The sequence below is a fragment of the Mustela lutreola genome, chromosome 10 (genome assembly GCF_030435805.1).
Source record: "Mustela lutreola isolate mMusLut2 chromosome 10, mMusLut2.pri, whole genome shotgun sequence".
Lineage (NCBI taxonomy): Eukaryota > Metazoa > Chordata > Mammalia > Carnivora > Mustelidae > Mustela > Mustela lutreola.
In genome coordinates this window covers 64,670,145-64,694,113 of record NC_081299.1, presented here as the reverse complement: position 1 = coordinate 64,694,113, position 23,969 = coordinate 64,670,145, and the positions used below count along the sequence as shown (strand labels likewise).

General features: G+C 42.4%; 1 protein-coding gene and 1 long non-coding RNA gene across 3 annotated transcripts in view; one reads left to right on the top strand and one right to left on the bottom strand.

The window, feature by feature from the left end:
• AK5 (adenylate kinase 5) overlaps positions 1 to 23,969 on the bottom strand; it is a 242,553-nt gene that overhangs the window by 48,863 nt on the left and 169,721 nt on the right. For both annotated transcript variants that reach the window (XM_059137808.1, XM_059137807.1), the window contains exons 9-10: positions 12,757 to 12,799; positions 7,434 to 7,478 (exon numbers count right to left, since the gene is read on the bottom strand). In XM_059137808.1, the coding sequence (XP_058993791.1) occupies positions 7,434 to 7,478; positions 12,757 to 12,799 (88 nt within the window). The remainder of the gene's footprint in view (positions 1 to 7,433; positions 7,479 to 12,756; positions 12,800 to 23,969) is intronic.
• Positions 4,495 to 23,969, top strand: part of LOC131810170 (uncharacterized) — a 37,095-nt gene continuing 17,620 nt past the window's right edge. Inside the window, exons 1-2 of the long non-coding RNA XR_009345459.1 lie at positions 4,495 to 4,706; positions 13,937 to 14,003. This is a non-coding gene — a long non-coding RNA (uncharacterized LOC131810170). The remainder of the gene's footprint in view (positions 4,707 to 13,936; positions 14,004 to 23,969) is intronic.

The following is a 23,969-nucleotide window of genomic DNA, read 5'->3' as shown; positions in this document are numbered from 1 at the left end:
CCACGACGTGAGGTTACAGGGAAAAGAAGCTGTCTACGAATCAGGATGTCGACCTTCACCAGACGTCAAATCTGTCAGTGTCTTGATCTTAGACTTCCCAGCCTCCAAGGCTGTGAGAAATGAGTTTCTGTTGTTTACAAGGCACTCAGGCTACGGTAGTTTGGTACAGCTGCCTGATGGGACTAATTCAAGCTCAAAGGTCAGTCTCCATGTCAGGGCTGTTCTCTCACCTGAAGGGTTCTCTACACCCTTCCTCCAGTCCTGGTTCCTCCGGTGCTACTGATCCCGGACACCTGTCCCCTCCACCTGCAGCTGGCCCCTGCTTTGGAGTCTCCTGTGAGTCCTCCTGAAGCATTCGTCTTGGCCCACCTCTGACTAGCACCCAGGCTTTCCTTTCAGGCATCCCTCACACCACTGGCTACACAGGAACATTCAGAACTTTTCCAGGCCCACAGCAGCCCTGGGAAAGGGGTTTTCAGTAGTTGCACCGCTTTACCCCTGACCCCTTGCTCACATTTGTGAGGTTATTTGTTTTTGGACGGACAAGCCGAAAGAAAGCACAAGGGACTACTTCATCCTCCAAGATTTCCCAAATGCCAAGTACAGGGTTTCATACACCTGCTTAACAGACCCCATACCTTAATTGATCATACTTGGTTCTCAAAGTGTGGTCACAGATGCTGGGGGTAGGGTGGGGTGCTCTATTTTTTCTTTCAAATTTAATCCCAGTAGTTACCATAAAGCATTATATTAGTTTCAGGTGTGCAATATAGTGACTGAACGCTTCCATTCAACACCCCAAGCTCATCACACAAGTGCTCTCTCGAATCTCCATCACCTGTTTCACCCATCTCCCACCCAACAAACCATCAGTTTGCTTTCCATGGTTAAAAGTCTGTTTCTTGGGGCGCCTGGGTTGCTCAGTGGTTTAGGCCTCTGCCTTCGGCTCAGGTCATGATCTCAGGGTCCTAGGATCGAGCCCCACATCGGGCTCTCTGCTCAGCTCTCTGCTTCCCCCTGCCTCTCTGCCTCCTTGTGATCTCTGTCTATCAAATAGATAAATAAAAATCTTAAAAAAAAAAAAAAGTCTGTTTCTTGGCTTGCCTCTCCCTTTTTTCCCCCATGATTCTTTTGTTTCTTAAATTTCACATTAAGAGTGAAACCGTATGGTATTTGTCTTTCTCTGACTGACTTATTTTGCTTAGCATAATTCTCACTCGTTCCATCCATGTCATGGCAAATGGAAAGATTTCATTCTTTTTTATGGCTGAGTCATACTCTAATGGAGTGTGTGTGTGTGTACCACCTCTTTATCCATTCACCTACCGACAGACACTTGGGCTGCTTTCATGATCTGGCTACGGTACATACTGCTGCAATAACCACAGGGGTGCGCATATACCTTTGAATTAGTGTTTCTGTATTTTTAAAAAATATTTTATTTATTTATTTGACAGAGAGAGATCACAAGTAGGCAGAGAGACAGGCAGAGAGAGGGAGGAAGCAGGCTCCCCACTGAGCAGAGAGCTTGATGCGGGGCTCGATCCCAGGACCCTGAGATCATGACCTGAGCTGAAGGCAGAGGCTTAATGCACTGAGCCACCCAGGCGCCCCAGTGTTTTTGTACTTTTTAAAAATTATTATTTATTTGAGAGAGACAGAGAGAGAGAGAGAGAGGAAAAGTGAGGGGAGGGACGGTGGGAGAGGGAGAGAGAGAATCTCAAGCAGCCCCAAAGTGGGGTTCAATCTCATGACCCCAAGATCGTAACCTGAGTTGAAACCAAGAGTGGAATAACTCAACGGACTGTGTCCCCCAGGTGTCCTGTGTTTTTGTATTTTGGGGGAGGTCCCCTATTTTCATTACAACACTTAGAGACTATTGCCTTTCACTAATAGTACAGAAGCAATTGTTATAAAACCAGTGTGAATCAAGACAGCTGCCTCCAATTGAACTAGATGTATCATCTAGTGAACTCTCAGTAAAACAAAAAGAAAATGCCAGTGTTAAGAATGGCCTTGATGAAGCAGTATAAAAGATTAGTTTTATTCAGTCTCAGTCCTTAAGTATATGTCATTTTAGTATTTCGTGTGAAGTATGCACAAAGTGCTTTAGCACATCTAGGTTAATGGTTTTCTTGGGGAAAAACACGATGTGATTGTTTGAATTGCTTAGCTAGTTGCTTTTCCTAACTGAACACCATTTTTACCTTCTCACGGATGGACTAACAGATAAACTATGGATTTTCAGACTTGAGTCTCTAGCAGACATTTTCTTGAAAAGAAATAAAGGAAGCCCGTCGCTTCAAGGACAATAATCGGCAGCATCTGTTGCCAGTGATAAAATCCAAGCTTTCAAGCCCCAGATCCGTCACTTCTCAGCAAGTTATTTATTTACTTATTTTCAAGGATTTTTTTAAAAAGATTTTATTTATTTGACAGAGGGAGAGACAGCGAGAGAGGGAACACAAGGGGGGAGGTAGGAGAGGGAGAAGCAGGCTTCCTGCTGAGCAGGGAGCCCAATGCGGGGCTCATCCCAGGACCCTGAGATCATGAGCTGAGCCCAAGGCAGATGCTTAATGACTGAGCCACGCAGGTGCCACCTAGCAAATTATTTAACTCTCTAACATCTTACCTGAAAAGTTAGGCTGGGGATGGTACCTTCCCCATAGGGTGGAATCAAGCATTAAATAAGATAACATTATACAGTGTCTAGTGTGTGTTCAGTGCTCAGTGGATGTTGGCTTCTAATACCGCTACCTCAAATGAAAACAAACTTTGCCTTTTGTTTTTTATTTAACCAAATATGTGCATCGATGTCATGAAAAATTTTAATCTGGGCCCCAAGTTAATATTCCCTAAATATTAGGTTAATTCATAGTTCTTTGACAAAAGAGCAACAATGAAATGACATTAGGGCTATGGTGAAATAATGGCAGGCATTAAAATATTGAATTTTAGGGGCGCCTGGGTGGTTCAGTCAGTTAAATGTCTGCCTTGGGCTCGGGTCATGATCCTGGGGGCCTGGTTTTGAGCCACAAATCAGGCTCCCTGTTCAGCAGGAAGTCTGCTTCTCCCTCTCCTCTGCTGCTTCCCCTGCTTGTGCTCTCTCTCTTCCTCTCTCAAATAAATAAAATCTTAAAAAAAAATTGAGTTTTTAAGTAAGAATTCTCATTTCTACAATTTTCCCTAAGTAAATAAATAGGACTAGTTTACACTGGGTTAAAAATACACAGAATAACACAAAATACTGTAAAAGTGCCTCCCAAAGCTTACTACTTAGAAGTTGTTTATCAGTACTCCTGCTAAGGTACACAAAGCCATCTGTGGCCCTGACATCCTGAATGCAATAGGCCCAGAATGATGTCTTGAGCATAACGCCATTAGTATCACACCTCATCTATAAAGTCAGATGATTTTCTAAATTGAAGCCAAAGCTTTGGAAAGGAATTAATGGAAATTCAGGTTATGTCACACTTTGGGCACAGGCAGGCTACGAAAAGCACAGAAGAGAAAAAGAAGCCAAAATAGATTGGATAAGAGCAAGATAATGATCAAGAGATTAAAAAAATACAGTGAGAGAGAGAGAGAGAAAGGAAAGAAATGTACCAGAAGAGGTTGTGAAAACTGTAGGAGCCTGTTAGTGGGACATAATGAGGTCCTTTAAAGGACATTTTTACGCTATCCAAATACTTTTCCATTTTCAGCCATGACTGAGCCCTAGTCTTGTACAGCAGCACAGTTCTTACGTCTTGTGTGTGAACTATCAAAGTCCAGAGAACCTTTTCCAATCCTTTTGATCACTGGCCTGATCCCATGAGATCTCACACCTGTCCTGTGGAAAGTATTTCTCGAGAAAGAGTGACAGAGCTGCCTTCTTCATGAACAAAGAGGTAATATTCACACCACTTTCTTTCTTCTTTTTTTTTTTTTTTAAAGATTTTACTTATTTATTTGATAGACAGAGATCACAGGTAGGCAGAGAGGCAGGCAGAGAGAGAGGGAGGAAAGCAGGCTCCCTGCTGAGCAGAGAGCCCGATGCGGGGCTCGATCCCAGGACCCTGAGATCATGACCTGAGCCAAAGGCAGAGGCTTAACCCACTGAGCCACCCAGGCACCCCTTCACACCACTTTCAAAGGGCTAACTAGATCAGTCGTTGCCTCCTTTCGTTTTGGCCCAGACAGTACACCTTCCCTGAACAAGTTTTTCACTCAGACGGTGGTCAGTGCTATTAACCGTGACTCAAACTACTTTGGAAATGAGCAAGAAATGCACCAGCTTTGGGGAGAATAGTAAGCTGGTATTGCTGTTCTCAGGGAGGGGGAGCAGCTACAATGGAGTCAGGAGTGTCTGATTAGGCTCATAATTAACCTGAGAACTGCCCTGCCAGCAACGGCTACTAGCAGCATCAACCTGCCTGTCAGTTCCAGTCCAAGAATTCCAACTGCTACTTTGGTTGTTATGGAAACTGACCACACTGCCTCCTAAAGAACTCATTATGCCAACAAATACTTGTTTCCTAAGTCATTGTGGGGTATCTAAATGAGCAATGGAAGAGCACACAGGCAGAAGGCTGGCCACTAGAGAAGACGTCACAGGGAGCTAAAACCTAAGCCTGACCTTGGGGTATCGTCAGCGAGGGGAGGAGACATTTCAAGCGACAGGACTGGCAAAAGCGAGGGAAGTTCAAGAGATAAAGATAAGGCAGGTATGGCTGGAGCCACAGACTCATGGGGGTTGGAGTAGGAAATGGGAAGGCACCTAGAGGCCAGTGGGGAGGAGGCTTTGAAGGTCTTTAAAGCAGGGGGACAGTGTTTTAGGAATATTGTTTTTTATCTTCAGACTAACAGCGAGGATGACAACCTAGTTTCTGGCTAATACTAAAATGCCATGTGTCTTGATAGATGTCCAGACAGTAGTATGAAATGTTAAAAGTTCAACTATCTTCTCATATAGGCAGCACCACACCTGTTGCACTGAAATCGATGGACTCTTGTATATTAGGGCTCATCAAAACCGCTATGGGTGTGTCTATGACATCCTGAGTATTTTTATGAGCTTCCAATTGACCTGCAATATAGCCCCCAAATACATTCTGCCATCTGTCAAGGCAGTATATAGCACTAAGGCCTTAATTTTCAAGCAGAGTCCAATAAATACAACAACAATCATTTTTCCTCATATCACATTCGGTTTGTTCCTTTTCCTGCCCAAACAGTAGGCGGAAATCTTTACAAGAATAGTAACTGGCCAGTAAGTTAAAATACAGGAGAGTTTGGTTAATATAAGAAAAACCTTTATTCAGAACAACAGTTCTTGGAGTGTAGTCTGTGGACCCCTGGGGGGTCTCAAGCTGTGTCTGATGTCAAAGATTTTATATTGTGCTGTTTGACTCTGTGAAGGGCACAGGTCTTAGTAACAGGTGAGCCAAGGGCTTTAGTTACATGCGGACAGATAGAAGTGATGCTTGAAAATACATTTCAGAATTTAATCATGAGTGCTAAACTGGGCAAATCTGAAATGATATTATTGCTAGAGAAAATAATAACCACAAAATATGCTATACTATTTTTAGAAGCTTTGTTTTGGACCACCTAATTAAAAACAAAGATTTCGATGTGATAATAAAAGCTCATTCCTTAGATACTGAATATCACGTTTAAAGAGTGTTTCCTTTTCCTAATTTGGCCCCTAAGATAAAAGCTGAACAGAATGTATAAGTCATTGCGTATGGCCTTGATGCCAAGAAGAATGATTAAATTTTATGTGGAAAGGGGAAATTTCGTTGCTGTTTCTCTTCAGTGTCTCTTCAGTTAAGGAGCAGAAATGATGTACTTTTACTTTCTGCAAAGAATATAAAAAGTGTGACAAGAGTTCCTCCAGTTTCCAAGGTTAGGGTCAATGAGAGGCAAGCAGGTCAGGGGACAGTACCCAGGTTGGGCTCCAGAACTCTCACTGCTCAAGACACATCATTCTTTTTGGCTGGAATTCTTCCTCCTCTCACCTCAGTGAATTTCTCCCGTTGCTCCATCTCCTCCTTTAGTTTCCTGCCTAAACGTCACCTCTGTGGGGAAACCTTTGCCTGATCACTCTGATTACCCACATCTACCCCAGATACTTGACCAATGTTGTTCTACTTCAGCTCTTTGTTTCCTTCCTATGTGGTAATAATTCCATGAGTTCTCCTTTCCATCTAGAAAGGAAACTCTGTGATTCCTGCTCATTGCCCAGTACAGGTCCAATACTCAGTAAGTATGGGGTGGGTGACTCAATGTAGGAGACAGTCCAGGGAAACAACCCAACAACTGAGTGGTGGAGTGGGGAGAGGTCTGGAATGGGGAGCTATAGCCCTGGTCTCCCCTCTGTCACCAGTTGTGGAAATGACCTTGATCAAACCTCTTAAGTTCTCTGGGACTCAGTTTCTTCATCTAACAAGGAGGGAAATTTAGTGAGAGATTTCCAAGGCAACATCCCGACTTCAGAGTGCAAGATTCTAAGTTTATCCAATTTTATTTCTTGGGTGCTGATAACCATTCTTTTTCCCACTCACTGAGGAGGTGTGGACCTTTTCATTATTTCTGAATATGAATAGACATTTTTTGAAAAGTGCAAAGGTAGGTGTATTAACTTTTCTACAGACTTGAATCATTAGAGGGAGAAGTATCAAGTTTTGGGAGGTGCTCTGACAATAGTTTGTGCTTTTCTGTGTAATTATAACTGTTGCTCAAATAGCCCCATTGATCTCCATGGGGAAAAATGGACATACGCCTCTCACGCTCATTAGCTATGTGACCTCGGACCAACTCCTTTACCTTCCTGAGTCTCAGTTTCCTTACCTGTGTTAACAGATATGTCATAAAGATAAACCACCAACCTATAGGACTAGAGAAAGATTAAATGAGATAAACTGGAACACAGTAGGCACTTAGAAAAAGCAGGTGAACCCCAAGTGAATTTTGTCCCATGACTTAACTTATCAGTAGCTTCCATTGTACGAGGCATAAGATAAGTGAGATTGTTTTTATCATTAGCTAAAAGGAATGCAGGGTATGGTTATTGAAATATGTTTGAATATGTGATTGCAGTGAGGTTTGGGGAGCATTGACTCATTGTTCAAACAGAAAAGGTGTGTGTTATATTTTGATGTAGGACATCTTCATACCCATGGGATTATAATGTATTTTATTATTGTAGGGCTAAACTCCGGAGTCTGACATTCCTTCGAGTCCTAATTTGTCTACTCTATAAAGATACAATGCCCAAAACAATATAAAACTGCATAAACAAAAGCAACAACCCAGCAGCCTTAGGGGTATTATCCTAACCAAAAAAGGAGCAAGACTTCAAAGCACAGTGAGAAAAGAACAGTCTTTTTTCTCTATCAAGTTGTGTATTAGTAGCAGTTGCATTAGAAAACTTGAGGGTGGTTACTCACCAATCATGAAAATAATTTTGCGCTTTCTCAAATCTTCCATGAAACCTTTAAAGTAAGAATAATTTAAGTTATTGGCAAGAAAAACTGTTTTTGAAACCCTGGTATTACTCATGTTGTGTAAAAACCAAATCTTGTAGATTTATTTGGTAAGAAGCCCAAGTTGAGTAAATGTGTTAATAGGTCATAGTTAATAGGCACCAGTGACTATTTCAGCCTTATTCCCAGACCTAGGTAACCTATTTCACTTTAACGCAAACTATCAATTTTAGGTGGCAAAACTGATAGGCCATTAAATAGCATGAATTACAAAGAAAGATAATTTTTAAAATTATTTAAAATATTCGTAAGTATCTCAGTTTTACATTATTTTATATTCTTTTCTTAATATCTGCTGATCTCGTTTAATAAAGAAGGCTTAAAGTACAAATGGATATCTAGAAGACAATATCTTAACTATAGTTCCTATTTACAGAAAATAATTCTATTTTCCATTTAAGGTAGTGATATAAAATTCCTTCTAAAACAAGTATATTTAAGTAATAACTGTGAGCCAATTTAGAGAAAAATATTAAGTGAATAATTCCTAGTACAGGTCATATACATACAGAGATGAAGCAAAAACCACAAAGATGAGGAGAGTGAGGACTGAGTTTTGGGAACCACTACTTTATTTATTTTTTTCAAGTTTTTATTTAAATTCCTGTTAGATAACATACGGTGTAATATTCATTTCAAGTGTAGAAACTGGTGATTCATCACTTTCATACAACATCCAGTGCCCATCACAGCAAGTGCCCTCCTTAATCTCCATTCCCCATTTCACCCCCCCACCCACTTCCCCTCCAGTAGCCATCAGTTTGTTCTCTGTAGTCAAGAGTCTGTTTTTTGGTTTGCCTCTCTATTTTATCCTACCTACGTTTGTTTGTTCTGCTTTTTAAATTTTTAAAAAATTAAAAAAAATTTTTTTAAATTTAAAAATTTAAAAAAATTTAAAAATTTAAAAATTTAAAAATTTTTTAAAAAATTATTATTTTTTAAAATTCCACATATGAGTGAAGTCATATTTCACTTAGCATTACACTCTCCAGCTTCATCTATGTCATTGCAAATGGGAAGATTTCATTCTTTTTATGGCTGAGTCATCTTCCATTATATGTATATATATATTTACCCCCCATTCAGTCATCAGTCACTGGACATTTGGGTTCTTTCCATAATTTGGCTATTGTTGATCATGCTGCTAGAAACATCAGGGCACACGTACAACTTTTGAATACATATTTTTGTATGTAGGGGATGTTAGGAACTTTTGGCAAAGTGCAATATCCTCCAGAGTGTGTAGATCCCTAAAAGAGTTTCAGCTGTCATGTGGTGTAGTAGGTGACCATGAAGGATGGGTAGGTAAAGCTGTACTTTTGCTTCAGATCTCAACTGACTAGCCTTAGTCTATTGACTTCCTCTCCTTGGACTTCAGTTTCTCCATTCATAAAGTAAAGGTGTTGTAAGTCAAGTAGCGATCTCTAACGTCTCTTTTGGTTCAAATACCTATGATTTTGTGGTTCCCGTAAATGAATGGACCACAGTAGGAAACGGTCCCATTTCTCTCTTGGCCAAATTTATTTATTTATTTATTTATTTATTTATTTTTAAAGATTTTATTTATTTATTTGAGAGAGAGACAGTGAGAGAGAACATGAGTGAGACGGTCAGAGGGAGAAGCAGACTCCCCATGGAGCTGGGAGCCCGATGTGGGACTCGATCCCGGGACTCCAGGATCATGACCTGAGCCAAAGGCAGTCGTCCAACCAACTAAGCCACCCAGGCACCCCACTTGGCCAAATTTATGACGCAAATTTATTGTTGCGTGTTTAAAAGAGGTTTTTTTTTTTGAGGAGGGGGAGGGGCAGAGGGAGAGAGAGAACCTCAAGCAGGCTCCATATCCAGTGCAGAGCCCAGCACTGGGCTCCCTCTCACAACCCTGACATCATGACCTGGGCCAAATCAAGAGTCGGACGTTTAACTGCCTGAGTCACCCAGGCACCCTGCATGTTTAAGATACCTAAAGTAAACCCAAATTCTAAGAGTAAGAGTGAGGTTACTTGAAAACTTGAATTGGGAATGGCTCTGTGAAAGTGTCAACTGTTTGAGCTTGGAAGCAGGGGATCCTCAAACCTCAAAAAAAAAAAAAAAATTTAGTGAGCACTTGAATTCTCCCTGGCTTTAAGGCTGCGGGCTTTAGATATGGAGATCGGGCTGCCTACTCAGCTGTGCCAGGACAGGGTCAGAGACTTTGGGGGCAGGCCAACAGCACAGAAGAAGGAGGTTAGTTCATGATGCACTGAAGTTCATAGAAGGAGTCTACACAAGCCACTAAGGGAAGTGCGGCTCCAACCTAGAGGCCATCGTGAGCAAATGATGGTGAAAAGCCTAAGGGCAGGCTCTAGTGGACTCAGAGGATGTCACCATGTTCAAGTTGATCCTGGGACTGGCTCATGTCTGAGCTGCTTAATTTCATACCCGCAGGGGTGGGATTGGGGGTGGCCGGCCGATTCCAAAAAGAACTCGAGAAGACTTTCTTTGATGTGCTTAGGTGAAGGTGGGCAAAGATTCTAAACCAGCGAGGTGGGTGGGCGTGGAGTGTTGTGAATTGTGGCTGACAAGAGCTGACCTCTAGAGTTAAGCTTTTAGAAGCTTTTAGAGCGCCATGCTGGACAAACAAACTAGATCTGTCCTCAGTGGACAGATGCGACTGCAGATGGAGAAACTGATGACAATTTTGAACACTTTATGGTTCTTGTTACCCCCTATGCTAAGGGAGATGCTTTGCAAACTATAATATACGCCGAGTAGACAGTAATATATTAGGATGTAGGATATTGTGATTTTTCACTTCATGAAAAATATGCATGAAGTTTTTTTTTTGTTTTTTTTTTTTTTTAAGATTTCATTTATTTGACAGACGGAGATCGCAAGTAGGCAGAGAGGCAGGTAGAGAGAGGAGAAAGCAGGCTCCCCACTGAGCAGAGAGCCTGATGCAGGGCTTGATCCCAGGATCCTGGGATCATGACGTGAGCTGAAGGCAGAGGCTTTAACCCACTGAGCCACCCAGGCTCCCCTGCATGAAGTTTTAAAGTAAAGATTCTAAAGTTCAAAGGTATTGGTGCTTTTATTGGAGCCCCGGGCCCCTGAGCTGTGCATTTCAGACCCTGGGCTGTGGTAGTTCCTGGAGCAGCCCCCTTGGTGGGGAGACCCAGGAGGGAGGGGCAGGCTGGGTGGAGCCAGCCCTGAGCTCCCAGTGTAGGTGGAGCTCTTTTCCTGTTCTGGAAGCATCTGTTTTTGCTCATCCTATGGGGGTGAGTGGACTAAAATGATGGATGAAATGACGGAGAGATAGTACAAGGTTTTTATTTCCCATCTTGGTGACAAAACTGCAATTTTTACACTTAAAATGAACTGATAGGACTCTGACTTCCACTTCACGTTTTATGTAGATGATAAGTACTTTTGAAAGCTAGATCGCTCCTCTGACAGTTATCAAACTTGCTTTTCAGTAGAATTGGGATGCTTCATTTATACACAAAGCCACCTTTTTGCTGGAATCCACTATTAGCTGAGGGAAAGACCCAATTCCAGAGACAGAATGGGACAAGAAGAATTGGATTGGGAGCAAGAGGGGAAAGGAACAGGGAAGCTAAAATCAGAGGAAAGATGTGAATTTGGGGTTTTTGGAAACATTTGGTTTTCAAACTGAGGGATGAAAATTTTGTTCTTTCTAATCAAAGAGATACTGCAGTCTCTTTACAGAATAGCCTACAGCAACTGGAAAAATCCTATGTTATCTGGAGCTTTCTATTAAAGGCACACATACATTGGTGCTTTTAACTAGTGGACCAGATGGTCATCTCATGTTCTCTAGACTTCCAGCTTCCTTTTTTGAAGCTGAGCAATGATTTAAAAAAAAAAATTCCCATATAGTTAACATACAGGGTTATATTAGTTTCAGGTGTACAATATAGTGATTCAACAATTCTATATAAAGTGGACCAACTTTTCATCTATTTGCAATCCAGGAAAGTGTCTGTGGTTATTATTAGGTATAGTTGTACCTATGGTGAACCATTTATACAATGTAGTCATCACAAGGTAACATTATAGTTTGTAATGACATGAGAATATGCTTATGATATACACAAAAAGAATGACATTTGCATATACACATGTATTCTCAACTATGTAAAAATAAGTATATAACAAACACAATGGAATAAAATATATAGAATGTTAACCATGATTATTTAGAGGTCATAAGATTTTAGACCGCTCTTATTTTCGACCTTAAAAAAATTTCCACAATGAATGCATGTTAATCTTATAATCAGGAAAAAGGGAAGCTCTGGTTGGCAATCTGTCAATCCTTATCCAGTTGGGACTAGGTTGATTATTTGTACTTGGCTCACGTGTATGTGCCTTTCCCCATGAATCACCATGATGTCATTTGGTAACTGAGATTTTCACATACTGCTATAGCCATTATCATCAAAGGGCTCATGCTCATGGATCAGCATAGAATTAGAGCTAGGGTTATTTGGAAAGCCAGCTCCCTTACTTGTATGTGCTCACAGTCAATACAAACATATTTTCATGAACCATAATTAACAGCAACATTTATAACCAAGTGGAAATGTTAGAAGGTACATGACCCAGGGCAATCGGGAACATTATCTCTTTTGGACAATCTCAAGTTCACATCATTTTATCTATTTTCAGTTCTATGTGTCACTAGTTAAGGCTGGACTTTTTAGTTGTTGCTAGACTTCTGACACAAGAACTGTTACAAAGCAAGATATTTTGGGTGTTTCTTGGGTTGCATCCCAACAGCACACTGCAGATCAGTAACTACTGTACAGGAAAAAGACTTTGGAATTCCAATAAATCTAAAGAATGTCAAAGTTAGCCAGCTGTCTTTATGGCAGGATGTGTGGGAGTCTTGCTATGCCATTATGCGTGCCTCTTCCAAAGGGGATTGAACATTCAGTGTTTCCCACACATATTTTACCAGAACATCTTATTTTCGCTGAGCATGTCGAGGGTCATGTTCTCTGAGTAGTCAGGAAATGCATCTCTAAGGAAGGGGTCTCCCTTGGTTTCTTTGCATAGACCAAGGGAGGAAAGATCCAAAGAGTTCCAGTCTGAATCATGGAGCCTGGCTAAGGAAAGCCACATGCTGTTTGTAGTTCATTATCTCTCGGTTGGTGTTTAATCAAGAAGATACACTCAAAGCTACTAGAACACAACTCTGGTCTGATCAGTAAAGGAAACTCACCTCCCATGGTGTCCTCCCCAAATACATTTAAATGGTCATCACCCTGTACATAAAAAAAAAAAAAAAACCCAAAATATTAGATGACAGTAGTAATAGGTATTATGCTAAATTTCTTGCCAACATGCATTAACATACCTAACCTCCCAAACAACTCTATGAAGGATGCACTATTCCTATCTGCCTTTTATAGATGAAGAAATTAAGAGTTTGAGAAGCAAGTTGCCCACGATCACATAGCAATGAGGGACAAAGCCCAGACTGAACCCTGGGTTCATGCTGTTCTTTTTGTACTGCTCAGTTTAGTGTCACACCTCACTTTCCTGGTGCATGACTTATCTGTGATCAGAAAAGCCGATTTGAAGAAGAGAACACTCTTCAGTACCCAAAGCTCACTAGTGGGTGTAGTCATGGTGGTTTTACAAAAAACTCTGTGGTGTAACATTGGACGTGGCATGCTTTCTCTGGAGTGCCAGATAGGAAGTGTTTTCCAGCATTGTAAATCATATAGTTAACCACTGGCCAATCCCTGAAAACTGAAGCATGAAATAAGGGAAATTGGAAGGACTAGCTTTGATTGATGCCTGCTTTTAAATTATTTTATTTTTTTAACCAAGCAGCAGCTGCATTTTCTTTACAGAAGAACCTGTGGTAGTTGGGGAAAAAATGTAGGATGAAAACTTATAAAAAGACATTTGATAAGAATTCTGATTTTTACTTATGTCTCCATCCATCCCATATTCCCACTCCCTAATTCTGTATAGGTAACCACTCATAGAAGTTTTTTATTTCCATCTTTTTCCAGATACACAAAAAACAACTTCCAGATACCTATGGATGCATTTGAATATAATTATAACATCTTGGGGCGCCTGGGTGGCTCAGTGGGTTGAGCCTCTGCTTTCGGCTCAGGTCATGATCTCAGGGTCCTGGGATCAAGCCCCGAGTCAGGTTCTCTGCTCAGCGGGGAGCCCTCCTCCTCACTCCCTCTTGCCTCTCTGCCTACTTATGATCTCTCTCTCTCGGACATAAATAAACAAAATCTAAAAAAAAAAAAAATTATATCATCTTGTGACCTCCATTTTGTACACAGAAAGGAGTGAACTTCTATTACACATTGCATATATGTTCATAATATACACACTGATCCAGAATGATATTGTTCTTCCCCTTGCTTTTTCAGTTATTGATGTACCCGGGAGAACTTTCCGTGCTCATCCAGAATATTCTCGGTCGTACGGCGTTCTATGGTATGGAAGCTACCACAGTTGTTGTTTTTAACTCGCCCTTTATTGATGGACCACCGAGTAGTTTCCGATCTTGGATTATTTTGGAAAAAGTAGCACAGCGAATAAGCTCATGTAAAGGTCATTTCATACACATATGCCTGCTGGATGAATTCCCAGAGAAGGGACTGTGTGGTCAAAGAGCAAATGTATTTATAACAGATAGATTTTGCCCAACTGCCCTTCATAGAGGTGGTGCCATTTTGCAGGGACGGCCTGCGGCTCACACTTCATTCCATCCAGCCTCTTGCTTCTAATTCGCTTTGATGTGGGAGTCAGTTAAATGAGGTTGCCTGGTTGCATTAATGCTCCCTTGAGGTAACTGCTCTGAGAGTACTTGTTTGCAAAGGGAGCCTTGCCAGCCCTTCTTAGAACATACGCCTTCAGGGGCGCCTGGGTGGCTCAGTGGGTTAAGCCGCTGCCTTCGGCTCGGGTCATGATCTCGGGATCCTGGGATCGAGTCCCGCATCGGGCTCTCTGCTCAGCGGGGAGCCTGCTTCCTCCTCTCTCTCTCCCTGCCTGCGTCTTTGCCTACTTGGGATCGCTCTCTGTCAAATAAATAAATAAAATCTTTAAAAAAAAAAAAAAAAAAAAAAGAACATACGCCTTCAGGGCAACTTTACTGCTTGTCTTCTTAGATTTGCCTGTGGATCCAGAACGATTCCAGGTGAGAGAAGAGTTTTTAATGGAGTGGTCATTCAGGGACACATTTACATTAATTAGCTTCCTTCCGTGAATAGGGAAAATGTCAATTATTCCTCAGTGAGCCTACCCCCACTTCTGTTGTTGAAATAATTGCATTTCGGAGCTGGGAGTCATAGAGATCATCTGACCCAACCCTGCCATCCCCTCTCCCATTGTATAGATGAGGAAATTGATGGTTACAGAGGTCATGTGAGGGGCCCATGGCCATAGCAGCTTGTCTTTTTTTTTTAAATAAAGGTTTTATTTATTTGACAGAGACAATGAGAGAGGGAACACAGGCAGGGGGAGTGGGAGAGGGAGAGGGAGAAGCAAGCTTCCCACTTAGCAGGGAGCCCAATGCAGGGCTCAATCCCAGGACCCTGGGACTATGACTTGAGCCAAAGACTGATGCTTAACAACTGAGCCACCCAGGCACCCCTGCAGCATGTCTTTAGTGAAGCCAGGGTCAGGATGAGAACCACATCACCTACCACACAGCATGGCTCCTAAAGATTTAGTCCCATCAGCTTAGCTATCGCCGTGAATCTCTTAGTGTCCTGTTCTGAACTGGCTAGTGCACCCATCCCTCAGGTGTTGCTAAGGGCTCACAGAAGTCCGGCCCCGCCCTCAGCCGGGGTTGACTCTGGTATAAGGTTCCCTGGAGATCAGGCTGAAGCTAATCCCATCCTTGCTCAGCTCCTACCCCTGCCCTCTCCTGCATCTCTCTCCCTCTTTGAAGAGCAGTCCCTAATAACTTCCTTTTAAAGAATCCTCATTTCAGGTTTTGCTTCTAGGGAAGCCCTCCTGAGACAGGGACCTGTTCAAAGCAGTTTGATGTTTGCCCAAGATGCGCCTACGTAGAAAGTGGCTCAGTAGCCTCTGCTGGTGAAGAATTGTTAGATCAAACTCTGCTTGTTGCTTGTCAAACAGCTATCAAACATATCCAGGTCATGTGAGGGAGTCCTCCCCCTCGATTTTTAATATCATTGTTGAATGATCAGACTTTCACTCATCTTACAGGCTAAACTGCCTCAGATCTTTCTTCCACCTAGCTGTCATGTTTTAGGAGACTGATCAAGGTTCATCTGATTCATAAAACCATGTACCGTGTTTTAAAGGGGCCTGTCTCACCTCTGTTTGGCTTCCTGTGTCTGACCTGTTTTTAATCCATTGCTCTTTTTCATAGCCTTCTAATCTGTTTGCCCAAACGCTTCAAATGAGCCCCAGCTTTATTTACATGCCCACGGCATTCACGGTCATGAAAGCCCAGGTAAATGGGCTGTTTGATTGGAGGGTGTTATTTTCACATGATGTTCTATAAACCTCATGATTCCTATGTGAATCTTTTGTAAATAAACTCAGTCTGGCATCTTAAACAGGTGCGTACGTGCACGCGCGCACATACACACACACAGACACACACACACACCAAAGCAACTAAGGAAAGGCCAGCTCTTCTGGTTCTCTTTTGGTGAAGAAGAAGCCATACAGAGTCTGAAGGCCCTATGTGTTGTCTCTTTCTTTCCTAGTCCAAGTGTGTTCTGCGTGAAAGGCACTCATTCAGAATGTCAATTCTGTAAGAAGCAAAATGCTCTACAAGCTTATGTGAGAAATACCTGATAAGGCGTTTCTGAGCAGGGAGCTGGGAGCTGGGAGCTGGGAGCTGCCTCTTCAGTGAGGCACCCCTTGAGAAAGCACAGCCTATGTACTCCCAGGCTCCAGCCTGAGGGCCTGTGGGTGCGTCCTCGGGGCACACACAGCCTTTCATCGCGTCGTTCTCCATCTAGTAGGCCTTCTGTCACCTGTAAGTCTGAATGGTGAGGTTGGGCTTTGTGGGTGCCAGGAGACAGAGGTGCTCTCTGCTGTCTTAAACGAGGTTTAGGGGGCAAAACGCAGAATACCAAGTTGGAACCAACTGACAGAAATAGTACTAATATTGGCTCAGATTTCATGTAAGTGTCCATTATGACTCACACATATGGAGCTAAGACACAGCCTTACAATGACGTGATAAATGCTGGCAAAGATGGGACATGCTGCAGCCAAACCACCAACACACAAAACCAAGTTCAGGTCTCCACCCCTCCTTGTGCTAAATTTATGAGAGCACACTGGTACCTGAGGAGGAGAAATCAAGAATCTTGTTGGAGTGTCATGGCTAAAACCTCAGGACAGGATTCATTGTTTCATGGAAAACTGGGTTTGGGCTATGGATTTTTTTTTTTTTTTGGTCTAGATGTCTCATTCTCCAGTCAAACAAGAGCCATGAGGAAAGCAAAAGCGGGTTGCATTCAGCTTTATTTGCCTGAGCGGATGTGTAGGCAGGGAACTTTGCAAGGCTAGGTTCTAGTATGGTCGGCAGGAGGTGTAGCTAGCTGGCGTGTGCATGTGTTTCCCCATCCAGTCAGTGCACCTGTCATCACCACCTTGCGGTGTGGACGTCCGTCATTCCCAATTCCTTGAATAATTGAAATTTGGGGGGAGAAATCAAAATAGGGCAACATTGCCTCCCAGATAAGTTCCTCAATCCTAAGAAAGGACACCCTGCAGCTTGCACTGACCGCAGCACGGTGTGTGCTCCTGGTTGCTGGACCAGTCTAGTGTGGTATTGTCACAAGCAGATCAGGTTACGCTCGAAGTGGACATTGAACTTGTGCCTTCCAGATCTGGAAGTGTTTCTGCGGAAAGAAGCACACTGGATCCTCGCCGCAACGCTGTGTCTGAGGCATGGTGTAACTGCAGTTCTGTGGTCCGTGGGATGGGTGTGCCTGAGCCCCCTCTTGCCGCCCTCCGGGCCCTGAAACCAACCGGTGTTTCCTTCTCAGCATCCTCTCACTGGTTTCAGAGGTGAGGTCAGGTTGTCAGATATTCTTACCGTCTGTCCTTAGGTAGATAGCTTTGATGTTTAAAAATCCTTGGTGGGGGGTGGCACCTGGGTGCCTCAGTAAGTTAAGCATCTGACTTCGGCTTGGGTCATGGTCTTTGGATCCTGGGTTTGAGCCCTGCATTGGGATCCCTGTGCAGCGGGAGTCTGCTTTTCCCTGTGCCCCCCCCAACCCCCCACTTCATGGGCGAGCTCTCTCTTTCTCTCTCTCTCTCAAATAAATAAAATCTTTAAAGAAAATCCTTTTGGGGACCGTGAAAGGAAAGCTCCCCTGGGAAGGAAGGAGAAGTAGTAGGTCATTTTGGGGGTGTCCTCCTAGTTCTTGTTTGTATTAAACAGTGTGTGTGTGTGTGTGTGTGTGTGTGTGTGTGTGTGTTTCATGGTATAAAACTGTGTATAGCTTCAAATGGGATTGTGAGAAAGAGGCTTTATTTAACAACAGAATTCACAGCTAAGATGAATTTCTTGCCCTAAAATTCACAAATACTGCAAAGAAAAGACTATTTTCTTTCTCTGACACTGAGCACAGATATCAATGTCAAGATTCAAAAAAATGGATCTCAAAAAGGTTCTTTTGTTTCTGAAACGAATGTGAGGAGCAGTCTTCTCTAATTTTTTCTTACCTCAACTAGTACTAAGCAGATGACCCAAATTCTGGAAGAATCACGGACAATAAAATGCTAGCATACAAGGATTTTCCTAGGTCTGTTTTTGAACTAATCTAATGCCTCCTTCACTGGTTCTAAGAAGCAACAGCAGGAAGGGATGGGTGTGAGGCAGGAAATGTTCCGCAGTTCTCAGAAGGGGTCCTCTTCATTGAGAAGCAGAATCTTAACAGGAAGAAATAATAATCCAAAAGGGAGCAACCCAAACATTCTCAGGCTACCTCCCCATTTGGTAACCTGAAAATGAAAATTTTGGAATCTTTCTTGTTTAAAAGCAAAAATAGTGAACACCTCGTGTGAACAATTTTAAAAACAGTTACTGGACTTGCTATTTGCTAGTATTTAGAGTGTTTTTAATGTGTATACTCTCATTCGATCCTAAAAACACTAGGAGGTACCTGGGCAAGTCTGGTATTTCCCATTGTTCCCATGAGGAAATTAAGGCTCCGCAAGCTTGTGTGACCACGAAGGATGCCCTGGCGAGGGGGTTTTCCTGGTTCCCAAGCCTGGGTTCTGATGCTTCTCCTGCTGCTGGGAAGGACTGCAATGACCTGTCTGTGTACCCAGCGCAGGAGCACAGAGTCTAAAGAGGGGCTCCGAGACGCGTGGGGGTAGTGAACGCTCCTGGTGGCACATGAGTAGGAAAGAAGTGGGAGTCATTTGCGAAAAGAGGAGCTGAAGCCGGATGGTGCTTACCACGGGATTTGAAAGTGAAACTGTCAAGTTCATTGAGAAGCTGTGAATGAAGTTTTCGAAATTCCTCGGATCTTTGACAGGGGGATATTGGCAAACAGAAATGTAACTGCATCTTATCAGTGGGAAGAAGGGAGACTGGCCCTTTAGAAAGGTTTGGAGTGTTTACAGTTCTTTTCGGAAGCATGTTTTCATTTAAAGTAATGTGCAATTTGGGGAAAAAAAAAGTATGGGAAATGGTGTGTAATTTAGTTACACCCAAGAATTTATTTCACGGCAAGTCTCATTTCTCTTTCACTCAAGTATACACAATTAGAGGTCTGCTTGCTGTGGAAGCACTTGTATAATTGAGTAAACAGGGATAAAAAAAATATAGGGGATGCTGGGCTAACCTTTTCCCAGTCTTATTAAATTGCAGGTTCTCTACATGAACTACTTTAAATAGTGGTTTACAGATCTTGTTCTCTAGGAGGAATGGCATCTTTCTTCTTTTGTGTAAAATTGAAATGTTGGTGTCTCTAATAAAAATTTTAAAGAAAAAGTCTTCCTTACAACTTCCTGTTTTCACCTCACTGCTAGAAGATCTTGGGAGACAACTTGGATCTTGTCTTCCTTGGCCAGTTGCAGCACCGTTGTTAAGCAGGGCTTGGTCAGGCTGCTGGTGTAAAGGAAGGAGCCAAGCTCCCATTCTGATTTCCTCTCATTTAAAGTTAATGTTGGCCATAAGTTACGTCTGACTAGAGTCTTACTGAGGAGACTTATTTGGCCTTTATCTCTTTGTTTTCTGATTCCTTATAAAATGGAGATAAAAAGGCAAAGCGTAGCTTCGACCATTGGGAACTACAGAGTGCACTGGCTTGTCTCTAACACTCTGTTAGGTGCTATGAGAATATTCTCTTCTTACGAGTTACTCTCAGCAAAAAGGAAAATCAGGTTAATTATTAGAACAACACCTGCTATATGTGTGTTCCTGTGTTTTCCAGGGAGAAAAACATTGACCAGGGGAGTCATCCTTTGTCCCTCCCTCCCACCATCTTTCTTGAAAAAGGATGTATGGGGCACCTGGGTGGCTCAGTGGGTTAAAGCCTCTGCTTTGGGCTCAGGGCATGATCCCAGGATCCAGCTCAGCAGGGAGCCTGCTTCCTCCTCTCTCTCTGCCTGCCTCTCTGCCTGCTTGTGATCTCTGTCAAATAAACAAATAAAAATCTTAAAAAAAAAAAAAAAAGGATGTAAGACTGGGGGGAGGCAGGTGGGGTGAAGTGAGTGAGTAGAGGACTGAAAAGACACTCTGACCCCCCCATCCCTCTGCCCTGAGTTCTTCACTCATCATCTGAGCACCCCCAATGCCTTCTCTGCAGTCTGAAGCACTTCCTGATTATCACTATGGAGAGATGCAACATACAGCTTCCCAAGGACCAACCCTATAATCCAGAGTCCATCTCCAACCTTGTCCTATGTCTTTCGCTTTCCTGATTCTCCAACTTGAATGTCCACATCCATCACCCTGAGGTTCTAGAGGGTAAGGCCATGTGGGGAGTGAGACAGGGTTAGATGGTGGCTGGGGGGCCATACAGCAAGGAGGAACTAACAACGACATCCTGGCTGGACCAAAGAGGAAGGTCAAAAAAGGCGTTCTTCCCACTAGAAACAATGTGCGGACCTGAGTTGATGGGGAATGAGATCTTGTTGGGACACTGAGTGAAATCTACTTCGGGTTTCTGACCTCTAGAATTGTAAAATAATCAACGTGTGTTCTCTTTACCCACCAAGTTTCCGGTATTTTGTTAGAGCAGCAATAGGGAATTAACACAACTCATCCTGTATGCTAGGAATGGTTCGAGATCCTGGGAAGGTAACGGTGAGCCAACAGTTTCGGCTCACCGAGTCTATTAGGTATTTGAGCGTGTGCTGAAACAAAAGGTTGTCAGTGATTGTTATCCATGGAAGTTTTAATTCAAACAGAATCTCATATGGAAGCCTAATATCTAAAACCAGGAAGAACAGAGCTCCTGTTGGTGGAGGTGGAACAGGTGGTTCCAGACACTTCCAGGGCCAGCCCCCCCACCCCCGCCACCGCCCTCTCCCCCCACCCCTCTTTGGCAGATGCTCTTAGATGCCTACTCAACAGTCCATTTTCTTGTAGGCAGAGCCACCTCCTTCCTTGGCCACTGAAGGTGCCAGATCCTTGCTTTCCTCTGCCTTATGGGCCTATGACTGTGACCGAAATGGGCCAACAGGATGTGAAAGGCAATGTCCTCTGGGCTTCGGTGGACAGATTTCCTCCCAAGGAACAAGCATGGGGATCAGGCTCACTCATGATTCTATTTTTGCAAATGGTCATGTAAGAATGAGATGTTTGGAGCTGCCCTTGCCACCTGGAGAGCTTGAAGGGAGGCATTGCTCACACACTGAGGGGGGCAGATGGGAACGGGGAAACAGTCTGGTCCTGTGTAACTATGGCTGGTCCGACTCTGGAACCATCTACCTCTAGAATGTGGTTAAGGGAGAAAGCAACATTGTACATTGTTTAAACCAATTTTAGTTAGGTAACTAGCAGGTGCAAGCAACCTCATCGAATCCTGTTGAACTTATCTGGGATTGCAAAATCCTTTCTTGGGTAAAAAATTGCTCAAGTGTATAGAATTTTATTTTTTGCCCGTACTTGAAGGCACTTACCAGTCAGTATTCCAATAAATGAGTTGTTAAAGGTTAAGAGTATGTGGAATACAAACCTAAAATCAGTGTGTTTTTAGAGCTCTTGGAGGACTCCAATTCATATCCCAATAATCTGGCTGCTGTACAAGGCCCAGAAATGTTCAGTGTTCCCATAGAGGGTGGCACGTGCTACCACTGGCCATCTTTTTTTTTTTAAAGATTTTATTTATTTATTTGACAGACAGAGACCACAAGCAGGTAGAGAGGTGGGCAGAGAGAGAGAGAGGAGGAAGCAGGCTCCCTGCCGAGCCCAACGTGGGACTCGATCCTAGGACCCTGAGATCATGACCTGAGCTGAAGGCAGAGGCTTAACCCACTGAGCCACCCAGGCATCCACCACTGGCCATCTTAACAGCTTTGGGGGAGGAGGCTTTCTTGCTGCTGTTCTTGTTTTTCATTATAAATTATGATCACTTTATCGTCATTATTACTGATTTAATTGGTTGTGGTTGTTTGCTTAATGTTAGCCTGTGTGCTGATACTTACTTGCACTGACAGTCTCTGGGGACAGACTGTGAGGTGTGCAAGTCTGACAGTTCACAGATGAGCCTTCAGACTCACCCAGTTGCAGAATGGAAGTCTCTCCACACCCCAGCAAGTTGATGCGATAAGGCTCAGCACTGTCACAGTTGCTTTTTTTCAGGGAAAAGTACGAATAGGTGAAGTAAGCAGGCAGTTGAGACAATTTAAAAAAAAAGGCATTTCAGTGCCTTCTAAAAGTCACTGAAATATTAAATATTATTTTTATAAATTATTATATATAATAATATATAAAATAATATATTATAAATTATTATATATAATAATATATAAAATAATATATTATATATTATTATATTCATATTATAATATAACATATTATTATATAATATATATTATATATTATTATTATAAATAAAAATTATTTTTATTTAAAAAATTAAATAAATAAAATATTATTTCAGTGCCCTGAAATAATATTTCTATCATTTTATTATATTGGTTGTAATAATAACAACTGCATTTATTGGGCACGATCTCATTTAGTTTGTTCACTAGCAGCCTAGTGAAGGAGCTGCTATCATCTTCCTTATACGTATTTGAAGCTCTGTTTTAGGGACTGTGAAAATCTGCCTGAGTGTTGGGGCTAAAAACTGTGTGAGCTGCGATTTGAATTCAGGTCTGTCTGATTCCAAAACCCGAGCATCACCTTAAATGTGCCATTACATAAGAAAATTCAAAATCATGAAGAGTTTTGGGGATTGGATTGTGTTTGTGGCCACAAGGTGTTTCTTCTCCCCTGCAAATTCAAAAATGGTTTTTGAATTACCAAATAGAAACTAAGATATTTGTTAAGTAATTATTTTGTATTGAACATATTTTTGCTATGTATACAGCCCCTACAAAAACAGTTAAATCAAATTTCCAGCCCTGTGCTTCAAGTGCGTGTTGCCCTCTTTTCTCCTGTATGCAGTAGGTGCTCAAGTGTTGCTGGCAAAAGTTCTAAGAAAAACAAGTGCTGGGGATGTGGTGTACAACATGGTGACCACAGTCAACAATACTGACCTGTTTCTTTGCCAGATGCTTAAGAGAGAAGATTTTATGAGTTTTCACATACACACAAAATTTGTAATGGTGTGTGGTGATGGATATTAACTAGGCTTATTGTGGTCATCATTCTGCAATATATACATATATCAAATCATTATCTTGTACACGTAAAATGAATATAGTGTTATGTGTCAACTATATCTCAATTAAAAAAAGATAATCTCTTTTACGGAGGACAACTTGTTGTAGATGTTAACCTTATCTACAATATACCTTCACAGCGACATCTAGATTGGTTTGGGTAAGTAACTGGGACCAGAGCCTAGCCAAGGTAAACCATAAAAGGGATGTGTGAGTGAGCCCGGCTTCCATCAGTGGACCTGCTTAGCCAGCCCCATTGTCTCAAGAGAAATAATAAATGGATGTGGGTTTAAGCCACTAAGTCCATGGCTGTTTCACAGCAATGGTTCACTGATACGCAGCACCTCTTATTTTGAAACGATATTTGAAAATCCTTTTCCTCCAGTGACTTTGCCCTTTCTGTTGGCTGTCTGCTATAATTTTGCCAAGACAATGCAGAAGATGGCCAACGGGCTGTTTTCTAGAGTGACCTCGCTGTGTGCCTCCTGCAATATGTTGACTCGGAGGCCAGCCTTTTCATCTCCTCTTTGTTTTAAACTCTTCATACCAAGTTCCACAGGAGGTAAAAGAGACATACTTTACTACCTTTTGAAGAGCCTTTGGCAAAGAGTACTTTGG